This window comes from Bombina bombina, chromosome 11, assembly GCF_027579735.1.
Source record: "Bombina bombina isolate aBomBom1 chromosome 11, aBomBom1.pri, whole genome shotgun sequence".
NCBI classification, from domain to species: Eukaryota; Metazoa; Chordata; class Amphibia; order Anura; family Bombinatoridae; genus Bombina; species Bombina bombina.
In genome coordinates this window covers 75149241-75172969 of record NC_069509.1, presented here as the reverse complement: position 1 = coordinate 75172969, position 23729 = coordinate 75149241, and the positions used below count along the sequence as shown (strand labels likewise).

Here is a 23729-nt window from a genome sequence, read left to right as displayed (position 1 = left end):
TACATGTAACCTAAAGATAGGGTTGTTGTTTTTTTATATTTACTTATTTAATACATTTGTATACATGGTACCATCAGAAAGATAGTACAGTACTGTAATCTGAAATAGTTGTTTTAATTCAATATAGACTATTACTTGCGTTTAGAACACACACAAACAAAACAGGCAGAGAAGATTGTGACTTACAGACGGGGGCAATTAGTATTTAATTTTATTAAAGTTTGCATTTTTGAATTCTTGTTTTGGGGATTTGTACTCTGTATTCTACATTGTGACAAATCTGGAGGATTCAAAAGATCCTCACGAGAGGTGCGCTAGTGGCCACAACAGGAGTGGAAAACCAGGCGGAGTAAGGCTGCTCTCTTCAAACACGAACAGGATTACAAGATACCTAAAAGGGGAAACAGAGGGGCCAACATAGAACAGTATTGTCTGAACAGCAGAAATAGAAGATAATACAGAGCCTCTATTATATCTTCTCACCAGATGTAAAGGGACAACAGAGGCAAAGTCGTGACACGAAGGCCGGTCACAAACGGACCAATCGGGAGATCCCAAACAAATCAAAGTTGAGTCCGTGATATACAAACAGGAGCACGAACAGTATAAAAAGTACAATCTTTTATTTGTACATAAAATAGCGACGTGTTTCTCAGCATACAATATCGCTGTTTCATCAGGCTACATACACTGCAATAAGACGTGCTCCTTAATATAGCGTTAGTGAACCAATCAGGAGTCAAGCCGCAGACAACTCCTACTTATCCTATCTTGGCTCCTAGTAAGATCGTTAGGAACAAAAAGACTGTCATTTCTACTGCCCATAAGATTGAACACCAACAAAATACGAATGGTAGTTTCAAATGCAATGTGAATAGATGTAAACTATGTGACCATCTATCACAGAGTTTTTCTTCGACCGTTACAGGTCGTAAATATTCTATCATAGGCCATATATCTTGTTCGTCCAAATATGTTGGCTATTTTTTAACTTGTGTTTGCGGGATACAATACGTCGGATGTACCTGTAGAAGATTGAGTATCAGGTGGTCCGAACACCAACGTAATATTAAGAAGAATCTTAAAAACCATAGTGTTCCTAGACATTGTAATATGAAACATCCCGGAAGATCCAATTGTTTGACTATACTACCTATTGAATTTGTTCCTAAATCTCACCTATATAATCGGTTCTTTAGGTTGCGCCAGTGTGAGACCTATTGGATTCACATGCTTAAAAGCATGCATCCTAATGGACTCAATTTAATTCTAGATCTGGCAGCTTTTGTTTGACCTCATATGTCCATCGGGGCTATGTGTAGGGCCTCTATTTTTATCCCCACCCTACCAAAATGATTTGGTTTAGTTTGTTGATGGGGGCGGTTTGTCTGACCTACTCTGATGAGGTAATTACAAGTGCCATATTCCATTGTCTTTGTTTATATTTCGAGTATTATTTGTATGCACACATTTCTGTATATGGTCGACTTATGTGATGTGTGTATCTATCATATTTATAGTATTAACGGGTAACGTTTGGTTAGCTTATGCTAGTGTATACTAATAGGTTCACATATTTACTCATATAGTAATTATCCCTTGAGTAGGTAGATGACTCCAGTGTTATATGCATCACACTCAAATATATATATTATGCATTAGTCTTTAAGGTATCTGTTTATACCACTACAAATGACACTATTTTTATAGTATAATATCTTGATATGGAGCCCTAGCTATTATCTTTATGCCTCCCGTTCCGGACTACACTTGGGTAGACATCCGTTTCAATTCTTGATACTGTGTTTACTCTGAGTACACATCACTTATTGCATATAAGAATATACGTTTGCAATATAGCAACTAAAATAAATCGCCAGCAGATTTCTACTGCATTTCCTCCTATGTTGACCAGCGGCATCTATCTTGTTTATTATACAATTGAATCTCATATATATTTAGATCCCTGTATTTGACTTTAGATCTATCTCAATGTGGCCAGTGAGTTGCTGATTGAACAATATTTTAGAATATTCTATAATTAGATTTTCTATATTCAATATTTGACTCTCTTTACCACATATGTCTTACATCTGTAGACTTTATCTGGCACTTATCATATTTTATTTTTTATATAAATATTTTTAGCTAGAGGAATATCCTAGCTTGTTTTATCCATTTTATTGTCTTATGTTTAATTTAGAAAATTTTCTAACAAGTCGGTTTTTAATTTTTCAGCATCTGTTATGATGTGCATATACATATTCTGAACTTTTTAATGTTGCATATATTGTATTTGTATATTTTATTTATATGCTCGTTAGTTTAGCAATCAGGGGCGCCTGGTGTCTGTAAATGTCATCCTGACGTCATAGTAGGAGTTGTCTGCAGCTTGACTCCTGATTGGTTCACTAATGCTATATTAAAGGGACAGTCTACACCAGAATTGTTGTTTTAAAAGATAGATAATCCCTTGTTTACCCATTCCCTAGTTTTGCATAACCAACACAGTTATATTTATATATTTTTTACCTCTGTGATTATCTTGTATCTAAGCCTCTGCAGACTGCCCCTTTATTTGTTCTTTTGACAGACTTGCAGTTTAGCCAATCAGTGAGGGCTCCCAGGTAACTTCACGTGCACAAGCACAGTGTTATCTATATGAAAAACATGAACTAACACCCTCTAGTGGTGAAAAACCTGTTAATATGCATTCTTAAGAGGCGGCCTTCAAGGTCTAAGAAATTAGCATATGAACCTCCTAAGTTAAGCTTTCAACTAAGAATACCAAGAGAACAAAGAAAAATTGGTGATAAAAGTAAATTGGAAAATTGTTTAAAATGACATGCCCTATCTGAATCATGAAAGTTTTTTTTGGACTAGACTGTCCCTTTAAGGAGCACGTCTTATTGCAGTGTATGTAGCCTGATGAAACAGCGATATTGTATGCTGAGAAACGCGTCGCTATTATGTACAAATAAAAGATTGTACTTTTTATACTGTTCGTGCTCCTGTTTGTATATCACGGACTCAACTTCGATTCATTTGGGATCTCCCGATTGGTCCGTTTGTGACCGGCCTTTGTGTCACGTGTCCTGACTTTGCCTCTGTTGTCCGGTTGTGCCTTTACATCTGGTGGGAAGATATAATAGAGGCTCCGTATTATCTTCTATTTCTGCTGTTCAGACAATACTGTTCTATGTTGGCGCCTCTGTTTCCCCTTTTAGGTATCTTGTTGTTCTACATTGTGTGGCCATTGCTGCCACCTAGTGTTGAAGCATTCTTACAAGACAGCTGCCAAATAGTGTTCCAAACGTGCGCTTTACTTACCTTGGCTTTTACCTTAAATTAAGAATACCATGAGACCTAAGTAAATTTGACAATAGTAGTATATTTTAAATCAAAACTTTTTTTTTTTTGTAATTTCATGCCCTATCTGAATCATGAAATACATTCTTTTGGTTTCATGTCTCTAAGATTTTCAAATGCCAAAACTCAAAGGTCCATTATATCCTCAATAGTATTTTACTGTCTGTAACAATAAGAAAAAGATTACTTGGTAATTATTAAGATGAGTTAAATATTAGTAAACAATGTAGCACAACAGGTAAGAGCAGTTGGGTGTTTGGTTGTTTAGGAAAAGGAATTAGCAGCAAAAAAAGTGAGGTTGTTATGCTCTCTATAGATCACTAGACCGGATCTATCTTGGATATTGTGTACACACAGAGACCATAGCTACAAAAGGATAAACTAGAACACTTTCAAAAAGGGGCATATGAAATGGAGCATGTTGTAAAATACATTTTTACATGGAAAAAATTCTCAACCTTAATGGGACATGGAAGTCAAAATTACACGCACTGCTGAGGGCTAGCTGGTGATTGGTGGCTTCACACTTATCAGTGGCTCACCAGATGTATTCAGCGGCTTCAGAGTTAACTAATTATGGGTTTAATCAATTTGCACAGGTTAGACACCTAGTTCTATGCACACAATAGTGTAATCATTAAATGTTCTACAACATATTTATATTTTTTAGGATTCAGAGCATACATTTTTTGTTTTTTTTGTTTACAGCAGTATGTTGTTGAAATTTTTGTGTTGACAAAACGCCCTATAAATAGTAAGTTAATTGTCACCTAAATGTGACTCATGTTTTCATATGACTCACATGTCCACAGATGCCCTTACTAGTTAATTTCTCTTCCTTGCTTTCCCGCTTATACATAGTCTTTGTCATCCACAAATTGTTTTGTTTATTTGCAGTAACTATTGATAAACTCTATTATTGTCATATGTAAGATCTTAAATTTTTTTTTAAATGAACTTTATCAATATTTCTGCATTAATTAACAGAGTATTAAATGAATTCTAACAGACTCTCAGTCATTTAGAGATCCCTAGACAAGCTGATATAGCAAGTTCTTTTCAATTGACAACAATATTACCAGTGAGTTCTTGTCAGCGTATTTCAGAATTGATCATTCTACTGTAATGAATGTGTTTATATACAGTACAGTTTAAAGGAATGTATTATCCTCATATCTTAATGGACTTTGAACTTGTATGATATTGTATAGTAGTTTCTCATCTGATTCACTGCAGACATTTTATGTAAAGAGTTTTTGACCAAAGTTTTTCTCTAGTTCTTGGACTTGCTAAATCTTGCTTTTTGATGTGTGCATGATAATGTGGGGTGATTTTTAAAGGGACAGTAAAAGCTAAACCTTTTGAAAAGTAAATATGGAAAAAAACTATTTAAATTTTTTTTTTTTTTTTTTTTTTTTTTTAATGCAGAAACTATTTCTTTCATGTCAAGAGTCCATGAGCTAGTGACGTATGGGATATACAATCCTACCAGGAGGGGCAAAGTTTCCCAAACCTCAAAATGCCTATAAATACACCCCTCACCACACCCACAATTCAGTTTTACAAACTTTGCCTCCTATGGAGGTGGTGAAGTAAGTTTGTGCTAGATTTTTATTATTTCTTCTATGATAAGCGCTTCTAAGCATTCTGAAGCCCAATTCCTCTCAAAGTACAGTGTTTGTCAGAGGGATGTGAAGAGAGTATCATCCATTGATTAATTTTTATTTTTATTTTTTTTTAATGGTTTTTCTCACGGAAAATCTTTTCAAGGGTTCTCTGTTATCGATCGTAGGGATTCATCTCCTACCTCTCTTTTTAGATTGATAATATACTCTTATACCATTACCTCTGCTGATAGCTTTCAGTACTGGTTTGGCTATCTGCTATATGTGGATGTCTTTCTGTAAGTATGTATCATTATTTAAGACACTATCGGCTAGATTTGGAGTTTGGCGGTAAAAGGGCTGTTAACGCTCCGCAGGTTTTTTTCTGGCCGCACCATAAATTTAACTCTGGTATCGAGAGTTCAAACAAATGCTGCGTTAGGCTCCAAAAAAGGAGCGTAGAGCATTTTTACCGCAAATACAACTCTCGATACCAGAGTTGCTTACGGACGCGGCCGGCCTCAAAAACGTGCTCGTGCACGATTCTCCCATAGGAAACAATGGGGCTGTTTGAGCTGAAAAAAAACCTAACACCTGCAAAAAAGCAGCGTTCAGCTCCTAACGCAGCCCCATTGTTTCCTATGGGGAAACACTTCCTACGTCTGCACCTAACACTCTAACATGAACCCCGAGTCTAAACACCCCTAGCCTTACACTTATTAACCCCTAATCTGCCGCCCCCGCTATCGCTGACCCCTGCATTACACTTTTAACCCCTAATCTGCCGCTCCGTAAACCGCCGCCACCTACGTTATCCCTATGTACCCCTAATCTGCTGCCCTAACATCGCCGACCCCTATGTTATATTTATTAACCCCTAATCTGCCCCCCACAACGTCGCCGACACCTACCTACACTTATTAACCCCTAATCTGCCGAGCGGACCTGAGCGCTACTATAATAAAGTTATTAACCCCTAATCCGCCTCACTAACCCTATCATAAATAGTATTAACCCCTAATCTGCCCTCCCTAACATCGCCGACACCTACCTTCAATTATTAACCCCTAATCTGCAGACCGGAGCTCACCGCTATTCTAATAAATGTATTAACCCCTAAAGCTAAGTCTAACCCTAACACTAACACCCCCCTAAGTTAAATATAATTTTTATCTAACGAAATAAATTAACTCTTATTAAATAAATGATTCCTATTTAAAGCTAAATACTTACCTGTAAAATAAATCCTAATATAGCTACAATATAAATTACATTTATATTATAGCTATTTTAGGATTAATATTTATTTTACAGGTAACTTTGTATTTATTTTAACCAGGTACAATAGCTATTAAATAGTTAAGAACTATTTAATAGTTACCTAGTTAAAATAATTACAAATTTACCTGTAAAATAAATCCTAACCTAAGATATAATTAAACCTAACACTACCCTATCAATAAAATAATTAAATAAACTACCTACAATTACCTACAATTAACCTAACACTACACTATCAATAAATTAATTAAACACAATTGCTACAAATAAATACAATTAAATAAACTATCTAAAGTACAAAAAATAAAAAAGAACTAAGTTACAGAAAATAAAAAAATATTTACAAACATAAGAAAAATATTACAACAATTTTAAACTAATTACACCTACTCTAAGCCCCCTAATAAAATAACAAAGACCCCCAAAATAAAAAATTCCCTACCCTATTCTAAAATACAAAAATTACAAGCTCTTTTACCTTACCAGCCCTGAACAGGGCCCTTTGCGGGGCATGCCCCAAGAATTTCAGCTCTTTTTTGCCTGTAAAAAAAAAACATACAATACCCCCCCCCCCAACATTACAACCCACCACCCACATACCCCTAATCTAACCCAAACCCCCTTAAATAAACCTAACACTAATCCCCTGAAGATCTTCCTACCTTGTCTTCACCATCCAGGTATCACCGATCCGTCCTGGCTCCAAGATCTTCATCCAACCCAAGCGGGGGTTGGCGATCCATAATCCGGTGCTCCAAAGTCTTCCTCCTATCCGGCAAGAAGAGGACATCCGGACCGGCAAACATCTTCTCCAAGCGGCATCTTCTATGTTCTTCCATCCGATGACGACCGGCTCCATCTTGAAGACCTCCAGCGCGGATCCATCCTCTTCTTCCGACGACTAGACGACGAATGACGGTTCCTTTAAGGGACGTCATCCAAGATGGCGTCCCTCGAATTCCGATTGGCTGATAGGATTCTATCAGCCAATCGGAATTAAGGTAGGAATATTCTGATTGGCTGATGGAATCAGCCAATCAGAATCAAGTTCAATCCGATTGGCTGATCCAATCAGCCAATCAGATTGAGCTCGCATTCTATTAGCTGATCGGAACAGCCAATAGAATGCGAGCTCAATCTGATTGGCTGATTGGATCAGCCAATCGGATTGAACTTGATTCTGATTGGCTGATTCCATCAGCCAATCAGAAAATTCCTACCTTAATTCCGATTGGCTGATAGAATCCTATCAGCCAATCGGAATTCGAGGGACGCCATCTTGGATGACGTCCCTTAAAGGAACCGTCATTCGTCGTCTAGTCGTCGGAAGAAGAGGATGGATCCGCGCTGGAGGTCTTCAAGATGGAGCCGGTCGTCATCGGATGGAAGAACATAGAAGATGCCGCTTGGAGAAGATGTTTGCCGGTCCGGATGTCCTCTTCTTGCCGGATAGGAGGAAGACTTTGGAGCACCGGATTATGGATCGCCAACCCCCGCTTGGGTTGGATGAAGATCTTGGAGCCAGGACGGATCGGTGATACCTGGATGGTGAAGACAAGGTAGGAAGATCTTTAGGGGATTAGTGTTAGGTTTATTTAAGGGGGTTTGGGTTAGATTAGGGGTATGTGGGTGGTGGGTTGTAATGTTGGGGGGGGGGTATTGTATGTTTTTTTTTACAGGCAAAAGAGCTGAAATTCTTGGGGCATGCCCCGCAAAGGGCCCTGTTCAGGGCTGGTAAGGTAAAAGAGCTTGTAATTTTTGTATTTTAGAATAGGGTAGGGAATTTTTTATTTTGGGGGTCTTTGTTATTTTATTAGGGGGCTTAGAGTAGGTGTAATTAGTTTAAAATTGTTGTAATATTTTTCTTATGTTTGTAAATATTTTTTTATTTTCTGTAACTTAGTTCTTTTTTATTTTTTGTACTTTAGCTAGTTTATTTAATTGTATTTATTTGTAGCAATTGTGTTTAATTAATTTATTGATAGTGTAGTGTTAGGTTAATTGTAGGTAGTTTATTTAATTATTTTATTGATAGGGTAGTGTTAGGTTTAATTATATCTTAGGTTAGGATTTATTTTACAGGTAAATTTGTAATTATTTTAACTAGGTAACTATTAAATAGTTCTTAACTATTTAATAGCTATTGTACCTGGTTAAAATAAATACAAAGTTACCTGTAAAATAAATATTAATCCTAAAATAGCTATAATATAAATGTAATTTATATTGTAGCTATATTAGGATTTATTTTACAGGTAAGTATTTAGCTTTAAATAGGAATCATTTATTTAATAAGAGTTAATTTATTTCGTTAGATAAAAATTATATTTAACTTAGGGGGGTGTTAGTGTTAGGGTTAGACTTAGCTTTAGGGGTTAATACATTTATTAGAATAGCGGTGAGCTCCGGTCGGCAGATTAGGGGTTAATAATTGAAGGTAGGTGTCGGCGATGTTAGGGAGGGCAGATTAGGGGTTAATACTATTTATGATAGGGTTAGTGAGGCGGATTAGGGGTTAATAACTTTATTATAGTAGCGCTCAGGTCCGCTCGGCAGATTAGGGGTTAATAAGTGTAGGTAGGTGTCGGCGACGTTGTGGGGGGCAGATTAGGGGTTAATAAATATAACATAGGGGTCGGCGATGTTAGGGGCAGAAGATTAGGGGTACATAGGGATAACGTAGGTGGCGGCGATTTGCGGTCGGAAGATTAGGGGTTAATTATTTTAAGTAGCTTGCGGCGACGTTGTGGGGGGCAAGTTAGGGGTTAATAAATATAATATAGGGGTCGGCGGGGTTAGGGGCAGCAGATTAGGGGTACATAAGTATAACGTAGGTGGCGGTCGGCAGATTAGGGGTTAAAAATTTTAATCGAGTGGCGGCGATGTGGGGGGACCTCGGTTTAGGGGTACATAGGTAGTTTATGGGTGTTAGTGTACTTTAGGGCACAGTAGTTAAGAGCTTTATAAACCGGCGTTAGCCAGAAAGCTCTTAACTCCTGCTATTTTCAGGCGGCTGGAGTTTTGTCGTTAGAGCTCTAACGCTCACTGCAGAAACGACTCTAAATACCAGCGTTAGAAAGATCCCATTGAAAAGATAGGCTACGCAAATGGCGTAGGGGGATCTGCGGTATGGAAAAGTCGCGGCTGTAAAGTGAGCGTTAGACCCTTTAATCACTGACTCCAAATACCAGCGGGCGGCCAAAACCAGCGTTAGGAGCCTCTAACGCTGGTTTTGACGGCTACCGCCGAACTCTAAATCTAGGCCTATGGTTGGTGCTTTATGTATTTATATAAAGTTCTAAATATATGCATTTACTTATATTTGCCACAAGTCGGGTCTATGTGTATTTCCCTTTGCAGTCTGGCAGTTTCAATATGGGAATAATGTTTTAGGAAGTTTGTCGTGTGTTTTTTTTTTTTTGGTTTTTTTTCCCCAATTGGACTTGTCTTTCTTTTAAAACTTGCGGGCAAATTTGGCTCGCAAGGGCGCAGAATGCAGTTATTTTTTGCGTCTTTCTTGGCGCGAGAATTTTTTGGCGCAAAATGTGCGTCTATGATGACGCAAGTTCGTCATTTCCTGCGTCTTAGTTGACGCCGGGTTGTTTGGTGCAAAGTTGTGTTTATGACGCGAGTTGCGTCATTTGCGCCAAAAAGTTTATATACTAACTTTTGTGTCATACTTGGCACCAAATAATTTTTGTTTTATTTTACCCCACTTCCTATATGCTCCTTGCCTCTATGCTCAGAGGGCTATGCTATTTGCTTTTTTGTCAATTTTATCATTTTCATTTTGTTTCCCCATTCCTGAAACTTCTATATATGGAATTAAGATATTTTTGTTTAAATGTTATTTTTTCTTTTACATTTTAAAAGATGTCTCAATCTGATCCTGTCTCAGAAGCTGCTGTAGGAACCATGCTGCATGAACACAGTTCTACCAAAGCTAAGTGTATCTGTTGTAAACTAGCTGAGATTATATCTCCGGCTGTAGTATGTAACAGTTGTCATAAGCTTTTGCATGCAGAAAAAGTTTCTATTAGTTCTAGTACAGTATCTGTTCCCTCAACATCTAATGTATATGATATCCCTGTTGATGAAAAGTTATATTGCTGATGCGATACAGAAGGCTATGGCTGCTATTTTGCCTTCATATAAACGTAAGGTGTTTTTTAAAACTTCTCATAATACTGATTAAATTTGTAATGACCGACAACATACTGATATATCCACCTATAATGAGGATCTCTCTGATTCGGAAGATCCTACTTCAGACATTGACACTGATAAATCTTCATATCTTTTTAAGATGGAGTATATTTGTTCTTTGTTAAAAGAAGTGTTGATAACTTTGGATATTGAGGAGTCTGGTCTTCTTGATGATATATCCAGTAAACGTTTAAATTATGTCTATAAAGCTCCTGTGATTACTCCTGAGGTTCAATTGGGAGCTATCTTCGAGTTTAGAATAAATCCAAGCCTTATAAGAAACCAAAACCAGCCCCCAAGAATGCATGAAGGTGCGGCCCTCAATCCAGTTCTACTGGTGGGTGGCAGATTGAAAATTATTACAAGACGTTTGGGAAGGTTCCGTATCATTGGATTCAGAATATTGTCTCAGGGGTATCGAATAGGTTTCAGAATAAGACCTCCTATAAGAAGATTATTTTTTTCGCTCTCTCACGTTCCAACAAATCCTGTGAAAGCTCAGGTATTTCTGAAGTGTTTCAGATCTGGAGCTTTCAGGGGTAATTGTACCAGTTCCACTTCTGGAACAGGGTCTGGGTTTTTATTCAAATCTATTCATTGTCCCGAAGAAGAAAAAAATCATTCAGACCACTTCTGGATCTGAAGTTTTTGAATCAATTTGTAAGGGTCCCAACTTTCAAGATGGCGATTATAAGGACTATTCTGCCTTTTGTTCAGCAAGGTCATTACATGTCCTCAATAGACTTACAGGATGCGTATCTTCACATTCAGATTCATCCAGACCACTATCGGTTTCTGAGATTCTCTTTTTCTAGACAAGCATTACCAATTTGTTGCTCTTTCATTTGGCCTAGCAACAGCTCCAAGAATCTTTTCATAGTTTCTCTGTGCCCTTCTATCTGTAATCAGAGAGCAGGGTATTGCAGTGTTTCCTTAGTTGGACGATATATTGGTACTGGCTCAATCTTTTCATTTAGCATAATCTCACACAATTCAACTTGTTTCTTCAAAGACATGGTTGGAGGATCAATTTACCAAAGAGTTCCTTGATTCCTCAGACAAGGGTTACCTTTTTAGGTTTCCAGATAGATTCAGTGTCCATCCTTTAACAGACAAGAGACGTTTGAAGTTGTATTCAACCTGTCTAAACCTTCAGTCTCGATCATTCCCTTCAGTGGCTATGTGCATGGAAGTTTTAGTTCTCATGACTGCAGCATCGGACAGGATCCCCTTTGCTCGTTTTCATATGAGACCTCTGCAGCTTTGCATGCTGAATCAATGGTGCAGGGATTATACTCAGATATCGCAATTGATATTCTTAAATCCCAACACTCAATTCTCTCTGACTTGGTGGTTAGACCATCATCGGATTATTCAAGGGGCCTCTTTTGTTCGTCCTTCCTGGACTGTGATTTGAACAGATGCAAGGAGTTTGGAATCTTTAAGAGGCAAGGTTACCAATCAATATTTTAGAACTCTATGCTCTTTTGAGGGCTCTTCAGGCTTGGCCTCTAAAGAGAGAATCATTCATTCGTTTTCAGACAGACAATATCACAACTGTGGCATATGTCAATCAGGGTGGGACTCGCAGTCCTTTAGCGATGAAATAAGTATCTCAGATACTTTCTTGGGCGGAATCCAACTCATGTCTAATTTCTGCGATACATAGCCCAGGTGTAGACAATTGGGAAGCGGATTATCTCAGCCAGTTTTTACATCCAGGGGAGTGGTCTCTCCATCCAGATGTATTTTGTCAGATTGTACAGATGTGGGGTCTTCCCGAAATAGATCTGATTGCTTACCAGGTACCTTTCTAGGTCCAGGGTTCCTCAGGCGGAGATGGTGGATGCGTTAGCAGTCCCTTGGTTTTACCAACCTGCTTACATTTTTCCACCTCTAGTCCTTCTTTCTGAATTGTCTGCTTTCTTGAGTCTCTCCTTTTTCTGATTTTTTTTTTTTTTTATTGATTTTTTTTCCATTAGGATAAAGCTGTTTTACGGAGTTTTTTTTTTGTTGTTGTTGTTTTTTTTTTATTTCTTCCTAAGGTTGTGAATTCTAACACCATTAGTAGGGAAATTGTTGTTCCTCTGTGTCCTAATCCTAAGAATGCTCTTGAAAGATCTTTTACATTCTTTAGATGTTGTAAGAGCTTTGAAATACTATATAAAAGCTACTAAGGATTTCAGAAAGACTTCTAGTCTATTTGTTGTGATTTCTGGTTCCAGGAAAGGTCAGAAAGCCTCTGCCATTTGTTTGGCATCTTGGTTAAAGCTTTTGATTCACAAGGCTTATTTGGAGGCGGGACAGTCTCCACCTCAGAGAATTACAGCTCATTCTACTAGATCAGTCGCCACTTCTTGGGCTTTTAATAATGAAGCTTCAGTTGATCAGATTTGCAAAGCAGCAACTTGGTTTTCTTTGCATACATTTACTACATTTTACCAATTTGATGTATTTGTTTATTCAGAAGCAGTCTTTGGTAGAAAAGTTCTTCAGGCAGCTGTTTCAGTTTGATTCTTCTGCTTATGATTTAAGGTGTGTGTTTTTTTTTTTTTTTTCTTGTAATTTATGTGAAATTTATGAGAGTTTTTTTTTTTTTTTTTTTTTTTTTTTTTGTGTGGCTTTAATTTTTTTTCAGCAGAAATAGCTGTTTTTATTTTAGCCCTCCCTTTCTAGTGACTCTTCTGTGGTATTCCACATCTTGGGTATTTCTATCCCATACGTCACTAGCTCATGGACTCTTGCCAATTACATGAAAGAAAGCATTTATGTAAGAACTTACCTGATAAATTCATTTCTTTCATATTGGCAAGAGTCTGAGACCCACCCTTTTTATGGTGGTTATGATTTTTGTATAAAAGCACAATTATATTAACAGTTCCTCTTTTTGTATATTTTTTATTTTTTTTTATTTTTTTAACTCCTTATTTTATCACCCCACTACTTGGCTATTCGTTGAACTGAATTGTGGCTGTGATGAGGGGTGTATTTATAGGCATTTTGAGGTTTGGGTAACTTTGCCCCTCCTCTTAGGATTGTATATACCATACGTCACTAGCTCATGGACTCTTGCCAATATGAAAGAAATTAATTTATCAGGTAAATTCTTATATAAATTATGTTTTTATGATAGTGGTTTATTTTTACATTTAAAGCAAACTGTGTATGTCCTTAAAGGACCAGTCAACACATTATATTTGCATAATCAACAAATGCAAGATAACAAGACAATGCAATAGCACTTAGTCTGAACTTCAAATTAATAGATTTTTTTTTTTGCTGACTATTTTAAGTTATGTCTATTTCCACCACCCTGTACTATGTGACAGCCATCAGCCAATCACAAATGCATACACATACCATGTGACAGCCATCAGCCAATCACAAATGCAAATACCTATATGCTATGAATTCTTGCACATGCTCAGTTAGTCGCTGGTGACTCAAAGTTTAAATAGAAAAAGATTGTTCACATTTTGCTAATGGAATTAAATTGGAAAGTTGTTTAAAATGACATGCTCTATCTGAATAATGAAAGTTTAATTTTGAAGTTGAGTGTCCCTTTTTAAAGCAGGGCTCGACAAACCCGGGAGCCACTGGCTCCTAGAATTTTACCTCTGGCTCCTAACTTTTTGGGTTATTCTCCATATATCTATATACAAATACCACTATCTGGCTCCTAAATATTATTATTGGCTACTAAATTTAAACAGATTTGTTGACCCCTGCTTTAAAGGACCAATAAATACTTTAGATTGCAAAATCAACAAATGAATAATAAGACAATGCAATAGCACTTACTCTGACCTTCTAATGATTAGTAAAAAAAATTCTGACAAATTTCAGTTATCTTTTTCACTCCCCCTGTATCATGTGACATCCATCAGCCAGTCACAAATGCATATACGTATATTCTGTGAATTCTTGCACATGCTCAGTAGGAGCTGGTGCCTCAAAGTGTAAATCTGAAAAGACTGCATATTTTATTAAAGGAAGTAAATAAGAAAGTTGTTTAAAATTACCTGCTATCTGATTCATCAAAGTTCATTTTTTTTTTTTTTTTTTTAGTGTCCTTTTTTTAATGCCTGATTATTCACTGGCTGGTAGGCAGAACTCCTGCTACTTTATTGATGAATTGTGACATGTCTCACAGGCATAAACAACAAATCTCAGTGTACAAGCATTGGATTACTGAAATACATTTAAGTTGAGATCTCTATTCTCTATCTCTTTAGACACAATATTATTTATTTTGGAAGATACATTGATGATCTTATAATAATATGGGATGGAGATATCCATCTCGTCTCAGTTTCACGAATATATTAACACTAATCATTTCAATCTTTCTTTCACAATTGAACACAATGTCACACAAATCAATTTTTTTGGATGTCACTCTTGTGGCACGTTCCAAATCTGTAGAGGTCAATTTTTATAGAAAAGCGACTGCATGCAATACAATATTACATTATTATACTTGTCATCCTCAACATACGCTTCAATCAATACCTTTTGGGCAATACATACGTACCAAAAGAAATTGCACACAAATTTAATTTTCAGAAAAATGCAGACGTTGCATAACAAAGATTAGAAGCCCGTGGATATAGTACTAAATTACTCAACACAGTGAGAAATAAAGTCGATTGCATACCATGGGAAAATTTACTAAAATATATATAATTCCAAACCCATGTTTATCACCACATAGTGTATAGTAGAGACTATACTAAAGTAAGGGATATAATTCAGAGTTGTCTTCCAATTTTAAAGGGTGATAAGAAACTGAACGTCATTACATCCGAAGGTTGTAATTTCACCACTAGGAGGGCAAAAACACTTAGAAATATTCTTTCACCTTCCATGTTACCTAAACAGAAATCCAACACTTGGCTTCCCACTAGAGTAGGTTGTTACAAATGTAATGGCAATATATGTAAAACTTGCCAATATATCAAAAATGGAACTAAATTTAAATAGACAGTAACCAAGGAAACATACGATATCAGACACAACATAACATGTAATACAACACACGTTTATATACTTGTTGACATGTAAAGGATGTAACAAACAGTATGTTGGTCGCACTAAACGAGCTTTGAGAGAGAGCTCTCTAACACCTTAGAGACATTAGTAACCCTGACAGTAACACTCCTGTAGCTAAACATTTTAGATATGAACACCAATCAAATGACAAACTTTTTTTTACAAATACAAGGTATTGATCACATCCCAAGGCATAGGAGAGGGGGTGACAGGGAGGGGTTATTGGATCAGAAGGAAGTGTTATGGATCTTCAAATTTCAATCCAAACATCCAGATGGTTTAAATTCCATTATGGATGATAAATTTGTTTTACTAAAACTCTCAACTCCATCACGATTAGAAAAAGGGGTAAATAGGTTAAACAGGTAGTACATAAGGGAAAGGTTTCTCAACAATTAAGAGTTTTTACGTATAATGCTGCTATATAATCCCTTGTGGTGTTTTTTTTTTTTTTTTGTGTTTGTTTTCATTGGAGATATATATGTATGTATGTGTTTATGCAAAAGTCATAATTTAAATATTTATATCAAGTGTACGTATAATGGTTGTTTTTTGCAACAACCAGTTAATATACAGAAATACACATTTTTAAGATGTAATTGAGTCAGGTGTCTCTGAGCTAATTAGAGACTCCCTTGACTTGACTTAAATAGTGATCTGGTTGGAGTCTTGTCAGGGTACAGGTAAATGAGATATACATATATATATATATATATATATATATATATATATATATATATATATATATATATATATATATATATATATATATATATATATATATATATATATATATATATATATATATATATTCTCAACATTTTAAATTAGGGGGAGATAAAAGGCGAGTTTAAAATCCTCCACTACGCACAAAATATAGTACAAATAACTCATTGTGTAGTTCATTAACAAATCTAGACAGGCCCAGAGGCTTGTTTTCCCACAGAAAACCTCTGAATTACATTGTTTCCAATGCAGCAAAGGATTCTGGGTAAGATATGCAAATTAAGTACACAATGACACACCTGCTGAAAAGCAGACTGAAGTAAAAAGGTGTGTCATTGTGTACTTAATTTGCATATCTTACCCAGAATCCTTTGCTGCATTGGAAACAATGTAATTCAGAGGTTTTCTGTGGGAAAACAAGCCTCTGGGCCTGTCTAGATTTGTTAATGAACTACACAATGAGTTATTTTTTATATATGTGTGTGTGTAAATAGGACAGGGGAATGTGTTCAGAATTGCAACCCTATTTTAATAATACCTGATAAAAATATGGTTTCATACATAATGTCAGGATTTAACTCAAAACCCCACATGATTTGGATACACATCTCAAGACTTAAATACAGACAGGATGTCTCCAGAAACTTTAAAACACAGCATTTGCTCCCTAGCTGGAGGTGAAAAACTTCAAGGAAAAGCAATTTGTTTAAAAAGGAACTGGTAATTAGCACAGGCTTGTAAAATGACCATGTTTATTTAACTGTATACAGAGTTTTATGGTTTGAGATAGTATAAGACCATTAAGCCATGTCACCATATGTTGACTACCTGGAAATGTGTGATAAACTTCCTACTCCTCACAGAGGAGCCTATATATCTGTGTCAGGTGACATATTTTGTGAGAACTTTAACCATTTACATTGAAATGCAAATTAATCCCTGCTGTGTCATTGAAAGTTGACCAGCAGAGACACATGTGATAGTGTAACTGCTTAAATTCAAAAATATATATTTTTTTCTTTATATAGCCTGAAAGTTTAAATATAGATAGATAGATAGATATAGATGGATTAAAATTTTGTAATACACTAAATGGCAATTGCAATAAACCCATTGTTAAGACAGCATAGAAATGAATACGTATGTGTGTGTGTGTGTATGTATATGTATATATATATATATATATATATATGTATATGTATATATATATATATATATATATATATATATATATATATATATATATATATATATATATATATATATATATATATATATATATATATATATATATATATATATATATTCAGGATACTGGTGACATTTTAAATGGATTTAAAGCTAATCAGTTAGCAGTAGAAATATAAATTATCTTGATGTAATATGGTATTAAAAAGAATTTAATATTTCATATTAAAATAATCAGCAAACATGAATGTTAGAAGTGGTTAAATGAATCTGTTCGTTTTGTCTGCTGCCCCCGATGGCCGCAATCCAGTATGACAGTCAAGGGACTTAACTGTTAAGATGCATTTCCATGGTGACCATGCCAAGCCTACGGCCAATCCAATCAGACTTCCCAGGTAACCAATGGGATGATCAGCTTCCGTAGGGCCACCCACATGGTTTCATAAATGAGTGAAAACATATATATATATAAGTAAGGCAAGAGAGGGAAAAAGGACAGAGGCTGCTAACTTTGAGTGATAACTGCTGCTGGGCGTTCGAAATACAATCATTCAATCTATATCTCTTAGAATTGGTTTTAATTATAAGTAACTAAGAATTGGTTCAAGTTTAAATAAATAGACCTTTAAAGTAACTATTTACACTAAGAATATATGTATTTTTAGTATCCTAGTTAGAATTGTATTAGAATCAATTGTAGCTGAATAGCTGAGTGTATATATATATATATGTTGTCCTATTGTTTAACTAAGCACTGTTAAAATTGTATCCGTCTGAATGTTCAATGGTTTATACTTTAGTCTCATTGTGTTAATTGAATGAAAGGCTATTGTGAGTAAGGCTAATTTTAAGGGTAAACCTTATGAATTTTGCATAGCATATTTTAAGTTTTTAAACGTGTATAGTATTGACTCATATTCTGGTTCCTACAAATATATTTCAATGTGTTCATAGATATTTACTAATAATAAAGAATTCAGGTATTTTATATTAATTTTATTGTCTTAGTATATACATATTTGATGGTGGGTTTAGTTTAAAGGACCAGTAAACACAGTAGATTTGCATAATCAACAAATGCAAGATAACAAGACAATAGAATAGCATTTACTCTGAATTTCAAATGTGTAGTAGATTCTTTTCTAACACATTTCAAAGTTATGTCTATTTCCACTCCCCCTGTACCATGTGATAGCAATCAGTCAATCACAAATGCATATATGTATAGTCTGAGTTCTTGCACATGCTCAGTAGGAGCTGGTGACTCAAAAAAAGTGTAAATATAAAAGACTGTGCATATTTTTTTTTAATGGAACTAAATTGGAAAGTTGTTTAAAATTACATGCTGTATCTGAATAATGAAAATTTAGTAAAACCTGAGTGTCCCTTTAAAGAAAGATTGTTAAATATATTCATTTATAACCCTGCCATATACTCACATATTATTTGGAGAGTACTGCTGAGATTCTTATAAATATACTGACAGTCTGTGTGTATGCCAGTGAACAAGGGCTAGGGACAGGCCTGAAACATGTTTGGCACTCTTTTCCACCAGACCACAGCATTTTTCTAGTGTGTGTGTGTGTGTGTGTTTTGTGTTTTTTTTTTTTTCCCCTTCATATTTGAGGTGCGGATGATACCTGCGCTATATATCTCTATCTCTCTGTTCCTTTTTAGACCATCACTCTCACCAAAGGCACTTCACAGCGGCCAGGAGTGTAAGAATCTTACTTTATCCAAATCATGTTAAAACAAGTAAAACGCTCTTTGGGCTTTAAACAAAATTAGAAATGTTATTGTGCTGACATTTTAGCCCATTCCTTAAGCCAAACAATCTGAGAAAGGGGCTAATGCCTCAATATCACCACAGAAATGTATAGTTTTATTTAAAGGGACATAAACCCACTTTTTTTTTTTTTTTTTTTTTTTTTTTTTTTTTAAACCAACCTTTTCCAATTTATTTCTATCAGCTTTGTTATGGTCTCTTGGTATCTTCTGTTTTAGGAGAAGCAATGCCCTACTGGGAGCTAGCTGAACGCACCAGGTAAGACAATGACGAGGTATAAATGTGCAGCCAGCAATCAACAGCTCCCAGTATTGCTTTGCTGTTTCTGAGCCTATCTAGGTATTCTTGTCAATAAAGGATAACAAGAAAACAAAGTAAATTAGATAATAGAAGTACATTGGAAAGTTGTTTAGAATTGTGTTCTCTATCGGAATCATAAGACAAAAAACAAGTTTTATATCCTTTTAAACCCCAGAGTGATTTTTGTGTGTTAGTGTATTATGTATATTGCTGATTAAATAAGCACTGTATATAATAAAGATAAAGTGTACAGTTGGTAAAAATGCAGGCAACTGTAATTATTCTGACTATTGTCAGATGCTCAGAGTTTTGTTTTTTATGCGTTTGATACAGATCTCCAGTTTTCTGGCCGTGTTTATGCCCTGCGCAGAGTGATGATGGCCGGCCTGCAGCTTCAGAAGAAGAGCAAGAAGAACGAAGATGGCGTGGGGAGCATGGTAGACTTCCTGTTGGCCAATGCGCGGTTGGTGCTTGGCGTTGGAGGAGCTGCCATGTTGGGCATTGCAACATTAGCTGTGAAAAGGGTAAGAGGATGTTCTTTTCTTCTTCATATACTATAGATAAATTAAACTTCCATACATTTTTAAATTCACTTCTGTTATCAAATGTTCTTTGTTCTCCTTGGTATCCTTTGTTTGCACATATGCTCAGCAACAGTAATGCGCTACTGGGAGCTAGCTGGTGATTAGTGACTACACATTTCTATCTTATTGGCTCACCAGATGTGTTCAGCTATCCCCCAGTAGTGCATTGCTGCTCTGGAGCTGACTAGTTATGTGTTTAACCCCTTTGCTGGCGTTAAAATCACATAGTTTAAGCATTTTTATTTTTGCGCTATTGCTTGTATAAAACAGAATTTTTATTTTTTACATTTTTTTGCATTTCCCTTTAAAGTGATGGTAAATTGGTATTGTCCCTCCAACCCCCTTCATTTACTTTTTTGGCTGGGCTGTGATGTATAGAGCAGTCACATCCACTCTCTACATAGGCTTTAAAGGGGCTGGACTTCAAGATTGTCATATGACACACGCGTTGATTGGATGTTTACTGGAATGGTCATTTAAAAAAAAAAAAAAAACTGTTCATAACATTGCAATAGAAGCATTACTATATGCACTCATTTAACTCTTTCACAGATTAATCAAAATAAAAAAAGGTACATACTTTATTTATTTTATATGGCATTTGATTAGTTAAAGTTTACCATCACTTTGTTACTTAAAGGGACACTGAACCCAATTTTTTTCTTTTGTGATTCAGATAGAGCATGCAATTTTAAGCAACTTTCTAATTTACTCCTATTATCAATTTTCCTTCGTTCTCTTGCTATATTTATTTGAAAAAGAAGGCATCTAAGCTTTTTTTTTTTGGTTCAGTACTTTGGACAGCATTTTTTTTATTGGTGGATGAATTTATCCACCAATCACCAAGGACAACCCAGGTTGTTCACCAAAAATGGGCTGGCATCTAAATTTACATTCTTGTATTTCAAAAAAAGATACCAAGAGAATAAAAAACATTTGATAATAGGAATCAATTAGAAAGTTGCTTAAAATGTCATGCTCTATCTGAATCACGGAAGAAAAAATTTGGGTTCAGTGTCCCTTTAATAAGGTTGAGGCTAAGTATTTTTCACAAAAGGAGCAACACCATAACAATGGGTCATCATCTAACATTGAAAGGTGTCATTTTTGGAAGCACTTCTTTAGAGAGGGTGGTTTATTCATGGAATACACTTCTATTGGACTTCCATAAAGTTATTCTACAAACTAATAAGCCTTACACTATATAGGGAATATTGTCAGATTGGGCCTGTGGTTTGTATCCGCCATCAAAAATTATGTGTGTTTATTTTTAAAATTAACTTACTTAATTTACTTGAACACCTCTCGGAATGGCTGGATGATATTTTGCAACCACTAGTGAGCACCTTGTGGAGTCACCTGGCGGACACAAAACATGTTCTGAACCTTTTGAGTCAGATAACATGGGAGACAAATTACAGATGGCTCACTGTGGATGTCAAATCCTTGTACACGTCCATCCCCCATGATAAGGGGTTGGAGGCTGCACGCTTTTTTTCTGAATAGACACTATGGTGGGGATCCCTTGTTCGTGGATTTTGTGGTCGAGGTGACTCGGTTCCTCCTCACTCACAATTATTTTGAGTTTATGGGACAGTTCTATCTCCAAAGGCATGGGACAGCCATGGGAACAAAATTTGCCCTGTCCTATGCAAACATCTTCATGGGATGGTGGGAACTGTCCCACGTCTTTGGAGATCAGAACATGTTCAGATCGGATATCATTTGGTATGGCCGATTTATTGACGATCTGCTGTTTGTTTGGGGAGGAACCGAGCCCCAGCTTACAGAATTTGTGGCCGGCTTGGAGAATAACAATTGTGGTCTGAGTTTCACCTCTGAGATACGGGAAAGACGTGTGGATTTCCTGGACATCACACTGGAGGGTGTGCAGGGCCAGGGGATCATCACGGAGGTTTTCCGCAAACCCATAGCGGGGAATTCATTACTACACGCCTCAAGCTGTCACCCCAGAAGAGTATTCAGGGGTGTGGCTAAGAGCCAGTTCATTCGCCTTAAAAGGAACTGCACGTTTCGCACTGCATATGAGAAACAGGCGGATGACCTGGCTCTGAGACTCAAGGAAAGAGGCTATGACTCTACAATGATTGTGAGGGCAAGAAAAGATGTAGAAAGGATCCCTAGGGAAAAACTTCTTACCTTAGGTAAGAGAAATAGAGAGGGTGGTTCAGCCACAAATAGATTTGGTGATAGGGTGTCCTTCATCACTGAGTACTCTAGACAATATGACAAGATCTGCCGAATAGTGGATAAACATTTTAGCCTTTTGTCAGCGGATGATGGGTTGATTGACACAGTGGAAAGGGGAATCAGATTTGCCTATAGAAAAAACAAGACGATAGGGAATATGGTTGCTCCCACAAAAATCTGGAGTGATCTCCCTGATCGGACCTCCTCATGGTTGACATCATTGGGGGCCTTTAAGTGCCACCATCACACTTGTGTGGCTTGTGGGGGGCACTTTTGTCTCCACAGTGAGTGGAGAGAGATTTAACATTAAATACTGTCTGAACTGTAGACAAACTTATATTGTATATCTCATCACTTGCAGTTTATGTTCCCTACAGTATGTGGGACTCTCAACGCGAGAGGCTAGAACTTGCATAAAGGAACACATGTCGGATATTAGGATTGGCTCTAAAACGACCCCCCTAGTAAGACATTTTGTGGAGACTCATAACAAGTCACTAAGATCATTTGTCTGGACCATTATTGACAAGGTTCCCTTGAGAAGAGGTCAGGGAGATAGGATTAACAAACTTGGAGAGAAGGAGGCCTTCTGGATCTTTAAGCTAAAGACCAGGATTCCAGGGGGCCTCAATTCAGAGTTTGATTTAATAAACTTTTGGTCCCGGTAGGTTGGATACCTATGTCATGTATGTTGGAGTGGGGGAGGTCCCGCCCAACTTACTTGTTCATTTATTTTATTTTCTTATTTTTTTCTTTTCTATTCATCCCTTTCTATTTATTCATTTATGTATTTACTCATATATTCACTTGTCCTGTCACCTTGTGGTGATATTTGTGCACTCATTGGGACACTTAAATTTAAAATTACCTTAATTTAGTTCGATGATTGTGTATCCCATCGTCAGGCTTGATTGGCGAGATAATGGATAGCATTATATTACATTATACTGTATGGGCTTCAGTGTGTTTGTATATTATTCATGTGCATTGTATGTACATTATATCCCTCTTCACTTTGGGCGATGAGGTGATTTTCACATCGTAATATATATATATATATATATATATATATATATATATATATATATATATATATATATATATATATATATATATATATATATATATATATATATATATATATATATATATATATATATATCCATATCCTATAATGCATAGATTGATTATATATTTATTTATTTATCTGTTGATTCATTCTCTGGCCCGAGCTCTTATGTCCCAATGAGTGGTCTGGATTGCAGATTTTTTCATTAGTATGATTGATTGTTAGGAACAGTTTTTTGGTCCTTGTTTAGGTCCTGTCTATTGGTTCTACTTTTTGTGCATATCTAGATGTATAGATATGTACTTCTGATCTCCACTCGTTCCTCTATTTACCCTGTGCCTATAGGATTTTGC

General features: G+C 36.1%; 1 protein-coding gene across 4 annotated transcripts in view; it reads left to right on the top strand.

Moving 5' to 3' along the window:
- The window catches only part of MIEF2 (mitochondrial elongation factor 2), a 44886-nt gene that overhangs the window by 7961 nt on the left and 13196 nt on the right, over positions 1–23729 (top strand). For 2 of the 4 annotated variants that reach the window (XM_053695236.1, XM_053695239.1), the window contains exon 2: positions 19846–20036. In XM_053695236.1, coding sequence (XP_053551211.1) covers positions 19887–20036 — 150 coding nt within the window. In that variant the 5' untranslated portion in view covers positions 19846–19886. Of the gene's footprint in view, positions 1–19103; positions 19145–19430; positions 19471–19845; positions 20037–23729 lie in introns of all 4 variants that reach the window. The other 2 variants (XM_053695237.1, XM_053695238.1) reach the window with 2 other exon arrangements.